Source organism: Dama dama, chromosome 5 (genome assembly GCF_033118175.1).
Source record: "Dama dama isolate Ldn47 chromosome 5, ASM3311817v1, whole genome shotgun sequence".
In the NCBI taxonomy this organism is placed as follows: Eukaryota; Metazoa; Chordata; class Mammalia; order Artiodactyla; family Cervidae; genus Dama; species Dama dama.
In genome coordinates, this window is record NC_083685.1 from 31,393,294 (window position 1) to 31,399,293 (window position 6,000).

The 6,000-nt window shown below is 45.0% G+C and overlaps 1 protein-coding gene across 1 annotated transcript in view; it reads right to left on the reverse strand.

Annotated features, from left to right (window-relative positions):
* GASK1B (golgi associated kinase 1B) overlaps positions 1-2,718 on the reverse strand; it is a 66,840-nt gene extending 64,122 nt beyond the window's left edge. The window contains exons 1-2 of the mRNA XM_061142252.1: positions 2,564-2,718; positions 717-1,859 (exon numbers count right to left, since the gene is read on the reverse strand). Coding sequence (XP_060998235.1) covers positions 717-1,626 — 910 coding nt within the window. The 5' untranslated portion in view covers positions 1,627-1,859; positions 2,564-2,718. The remainder of the gene's footprint in view (positions 1-716; positions 1,860-2,563) is intronic.
* Between the last annotated feature and the right edge of the window lie 3,282 nt (positions 2,719-6,000).

Here is a 6,000-nt window from a genome sequence, read left to right on the forward strand (position 1 = left end):
GCAGTTAAATCCACCTTTGTGAAAAATGAAGGTGTTGAATCTAACATGATCTGGTTCTGGGCCTCTTAAAAAGATTCCATCTGCAGAAAAAAAGATAACCCACTCTCCCCTTATTTTTATTTATTTTTGTTTTGTTTTGTTTTCTTCCCAATTATTTTTATTAGTTGGAGTCTGAGACACAGATGTATAGAACAGACTTTTGGATTCTATGGGAGAAGGCGAGGGTGGGATGATCTGAGAGAACAGCATCGAAACATGTATATTATCAAGTGTGAAACAGATCCCCTTACTTTTAACAACTTCCCATGCATAACATTCTACTTACTTCCATAGTAGTATCCTATTTAATAATATGTCTGACTGCCCGCAAGTTCTTTTCTTCCACCCCAGCTTCCACTCCTCATCACTGAAATTGCCACTGGCTTTAATTAGGCTTAATAAACCTCTGGGAAGCAAGGTCAGGGCAACAGAGAGCTCAGATTACCGTGGTGGGGGCTTTCTCTTGCCTGTGGAGGACAGCCTCTCCCCAGCACTCTTGCATCCTCCCAAAGCTGGGAAAATCAAGGATGCCAACCACGTGGATAGACACGCTGCTGCTGCTGTCCAAATGGGAACCGTGGGTGGAGAAAATCATTTAGAAAAAGAGAGGGAGGCAAAAGAGAAAATCAAGTCCAATCCCCAACAGCTGCAAAGAACGAAGCCTGGGAAAGGGTTACCTTGGATGAACTCAGACTTCCTGCTCACAGAGGGCAGGGTCCGGTTGAGTCCCAGGATCCTGTCCAGGTGGAAGGCAAACACCTCGCTCATGTCCAGAGACGGCTTGAGCAGCCCGCAGGGGCTGGGACCGCAGGCAGGCACCGAGGGCCGGGTAGTCCCCTCCAGCACCAGCAGGCGCGCTCCGCTCCTGGACTGGGCCGGCTGGAGACCGGCCACGGCGCCGTTGGCCAGCAGGCGCATCTGGCCGATGTCTTCTTTGCTCAGCCACGACGGGGCGCTCTCGCTGTAGATCCGGATGTTGCTCTCCCCGGCCAGGGGCGGCTGCACATCGGCGCCCCCACCTCGCGCTCCCAGACCCTGGATCCACCTCCAGGGTCGCTCCCCAGCCTTGGCCAGGTTTGCCCCTGGGACGTGCCCGGGCACTCCAGGATCCGCTGCCCTTGCAGCTACCTGAGGCCGAAGGGATGGTCCCCCCAAAGCCTCGGGCCCCGGGACTCTAGAAGCCACCGCATACTTTTTCCTGCGCTTCGGTTTCACTGTGCCACGAATGTTGGCTGGCTTGCTGCGCTTCGAGCGCAGGGTGATGTACACCACGTTGGGCTGCAGCGTGGTGCCATTGCCCTGGGACTCGGGAGGGGCCAGCGTGCCATCCAGGGGTATCTCAGGGAAGGGGGCCTCGGTGGCAGCCCGGCTCCGGTGCGGCCCCTTTCCTGCCGGCCTTGCGTGCTGGACAGAGGCGCGCCCCACCTGGCTGACCAGGAAGCCCAGGTAGATGGCGCAGGCGGTGCCCAGCAGGAGGTTCCTCCGCGTCCTGGGGCGCCGGCTGCTCCAGAGTTTCCGCACCCTCGGGACGCACAAGGAGCAGAGGAACCAGTTTATGAGCTGCCCTGGCTTGTCCCGACAGCTCATTTCTCCGCCGTGTCCACATGCTGAACAGAGTTTAAACTCGGCCGTTGGTGCCTGCTGACATGAAGCATGGTTTTCTAACGCAGCTGTCGCCTCCGCTCAGGTGTCTAAGTGGTCTCCAGGGGGTCGAGGTGGAAGTTCGGCGTTGGTGATGGAGCCGGGAGGGCTTCTGACACTGGCCACAACAAACCTTTTACACCCCCATCAGTCTCCCCAAGGAGAAGTCTGACTAGTTCCTGGGAATGAATGGAAACAGTGCACTGAGTCAGTTTCAAACTCCCGTTCAGTTCCTCCACAAGAGGAAATTTAAAAAACTGGACGCTTTCCTTTCATTACTGTCCCCACTAAATGATTTTTTAAATGGAGTTAAAAAATAAACAAGATAGATGTATACATTTGATATTCAGTTGCAATTAGTGAAAACAAACTACCAAAATCCAAGACTGTTTTATAACTTGTAGCAAGTCTTTTAATTTGATCCTGAAGGAAAAGCATTAAAATTGGACAAATCCAGGCTTTTCTCTTTGAAATTAAAAAATGTTTTAAGAAAAGCAACAAAGGGTTTTAAAAATCTATAGCTATCTTTTATTTATTTTTATAAACCTTGCATTAATTAACTGGGCAGAAGCACCAAGTATTAACATTCAAATTCAAAAATATATTCTCTTAATCTGATGGTACAATCTTTTCTTCATAATACATTTCATTATCTTACATTAAGGGTCATTATACTATAAAGCCATGCATGCTCACGTATCTGGGAAGTAATTGCATTTATTCGATTACACACACACAAACATAAACACAAAACACAAAGCATCAAACTGCTTTTTAGTCCTTTTCTTTCCACCAAATTCAGCTGAAAGAAAACCCAAAGCTCTCTAGCTGTCTTTTTTCACGTTATTAAAAAGAAGAAGAACTGGTAAGCAACGTTACTTACACAGCTGGCCCCGTGCTTGGCTCCAGGAAGAATGTAATCTCTGACTCTAATGCAAAGAACTTTTAAAGGCTGAGGCATGTAAGTAGAACATATTTCATGGTCAAGAGTGTTCCACATTTCAAATATTTCAGCTCAGCTTTAAAAGTTCCCTTGAAAACTACTGATTGCAAAGCAAAGCGGATACTTGTTAACTGGCTGCTGACAACCCACTTTTAAGACATGTGAGGGTTTTTTTTTTAATATTAAAAAAAAAAAGAACTTTAATTTTAAATTCCTAAAAAAACAAATGCCGTCCAGAAGCAGTTTTCATTCAAATATTTCTCCACTTATTTTTAACCCCCGGGAGCCCTCTAGTGTCCTGTTTAGAAACAGACTCTTGGAATTCAAAGGCATTTGAGAGGGTTTGCTTAGCAGCAGTAGAATAAAGGCCTCCTGAGATGAATGCCATCACCCCCGAGGCCTGGGATTAGAGCATCAGAGTTCCCAGGGACTCACCTTTTCATCCTGGCTGTGTCCAGAGTCACACTGATCTCCCACCTCTTCTGAGAAGTGGCCTAGAAATCCATTAAAAGGTAAGAAAGGGTTAATGCAAGTGAGGGTTAAAATAGAACAGGCAAATAGGAGTACACATGGGTAGGAAGAGACATTTACAGCATGCCATTGTACAGTACAACCGTTCACAAAAACAAAGTTGTGGAATCTCTCTGATTGGAGGTATTTAAAAAACAGGTTAGTGATTGGTTTAGGTGATTTGTGTGTCCTGGCACAGAGGCAAGGGTTGATGACCTCTGGGTCTCACTTAGACTTACCGTTTTCGCTTCTACAGCAAATAGAATCTAGAATGCAAACAGGCAGGCGCAGTGGAAGCAGACAGGGAATGACTCCCCCCCTGGAAAAGAAGGTTGTGATATGGGGGTGGGAGAAATTAGAGTATTATCTGTAATCCTAAAAAGACTACGTTTGACAATGCAAAAAAGATCAAGGCGTTAGAATATATATAGAAGGAAAGAATTAACTTCCAAGTGATAAAATACCAAAAATTGTAATAGAACTGTTCCTTTAAGCACTCAAATTCAGATCTTTCTTCCTCTTTAAAAGTTCTGCCATGTGGAGGAACGGGACAGGACAATTCCAATACTGACAGTGGCCTAGAAATACCTGTAGTTTCTGTCTAAACTTCATGAGAATTTAAGCATCAAATTGATTTCCATTGTACTTCAATACTCTTTTTTAAATTTTTATTGGGGTATAGTTGATTGACAATGTTATATTAGTTTCAGGTGTACAACATAGTGATTTAGTTATACATATACATGCATCTATTCTATTTCAGATTCTTTTCCCATTTAGGTTATTACAGAGTATTGAGTAGAGTTCCCTGTACTATGCAGTAGGTCCCTGTTGGTTATCTGCTTTATATATAGCAGTGTGTACATGCCAATCCCAGTCTCCCATTCTAGCCCTCCTCCCTACCCATCCCCTACTGGTTATCATAAATTTATTCTCTAAATCGATGAGTCTGTTTCTGTTTCATAAATAAGTTCATTTGTATAATTTTTAGATTCTGCATATAAGCAATATCATATGATATCTATCTTTCTCTGTCTGATTTACTTCACTCAGTATGATAATCTCTAGGTTCATTTATATTCCTGCAAATGGCATTATCTCATTCTTTTTAATAGCTGATAATAGTCCACCACATATATGTACCACATCATCTTTATCTGTTCCTCTGTTGATGGACATTTAGGTTGCTTCCATGTCCTGGATATTGTAAACACCTCTACAGTGAACTTTCGGGTGCATGTAGTCTATCAAACCATGTTTTTCTCCAGATATGTGCCCAGGAGTGAGACTGCTGGATTATATGGGAGCAACATTCTTTAAAGCACACCTCCATGAGCACAGAATTACTTTCTAGATACTAAATATTAACTTTTTGAAAGAAAGTTATAACAAAAACTGGTTTGTAAAACTATCTTGTTATTTTCTTGTATTTAGAAGAATAACTGACCTGAACTCTTTAAAAAGTAAAAGTTAGTGTTTGGCAGAGGCCAGGTTATACTAAGGAGAAAGCTCCACTGTTTCCAAAGCTTGTTTTTTTAGTGGAGAAATGTATAGGAAGTAGATAAGAAATGTCTGAGTTAGTGAGTTTGGTTGACTGTCCCTCTTCTCCCCATATTTTTGTCCCTGACGCCTCACAGATCGTCTCAGAGCCCCTTCCCAGCCTTGGCCTCCAGACAGGGAGTCATCATTGCCCCAAGGCAAAGATCTCTGGTAGAGCTAGGAACCAGCTCATAGTAGCTAACATGCTGATATGAAAAATACACTGGATAAGCAATGCTCAGCAGTGAGAATCAGAAAACTTTTTTTTGTTTGTTTGTTTGAGTTTTTGGCTGCGTCGGGGCTTTGTTTCTGCATGGGCTTTTCTCTAGTTGCTGAGAGCGGAGGCTACTCTTCGTTGCAGTTCATGGGCTTCTCGTTGCAGCGGCTTCTCTCGTTGTGCAGCACAGGCTTTGGGTGCATAAGCTTCAGGAGTTGCTGCAAGCGGGCTAAGTTGCCCCACAGTATGTGGGATCTTCCTGGATCAGGGATCGAACCTATGTCCCCTGCATTGGCAGGCAGATTATTTACCACTGAGCCAAGAAGCCCCAGAAAGCAATTTGAATCATTCTTCTCACTGCCTGTTCAAACCTGCTCTTTGGACTAGTATAGCGCTTGTCAATTCCTTTGGATAAAAATTCAGACATAACTTCTGCAGTTAGACTTAGATTTTATTTCCAATGTCTGTATTTTAGTCACAGATATACACATATACACAGACATAAACTAATCAAAAGTTAGATTCTGTGTAATAGTCAAGATGTTCACATTTATGTTTACAGCATTTGCCCTCTCTGGAAGCTTGCTATTCCTCAGAAAGTGTGGCCAAAATCTATAGAAAAAGGAGAAAGGAAATCCACACGGAGTTGTTTTCTCTGTCTAGACCTCCTGTACCTGATCCTCCCGCCCACTCACTCTGCCGTGAGTGGCTCTGGCTGTCCCAGAGGTGAAGGGTGATGGGGATGTAAAGCTAAGAGCAGAAATGGCCTTGCTCCCCTCTGATGCTGTGAATTGCGTGCTGGCTCTCTGGACTGGGCAGGTGCTTAAAGCTGACCCTTGACCGGGGAGGGGGATGGGGCCCTCACTTTGAAGATTATGGCCTCTCTGGCTGGCTGTTGATGTCTGCTCAGCCCTTTGGAATCTGACAGCCCACTGTTCCATGGAGAGCTCCTTATTTCTTCAGGCTGTCCTCTTGGGCAGTACTCAAGATGACCAGCAGGCTGACTTTCTCTTTTGGGCCTGTGTGCATTGCCCACAAGTGGTCCAACAGACATAGTCACATCCTCTGCCCCAGAGACCTCAGGCTCCCCAGGGCAGCTGTTGCATTCCCA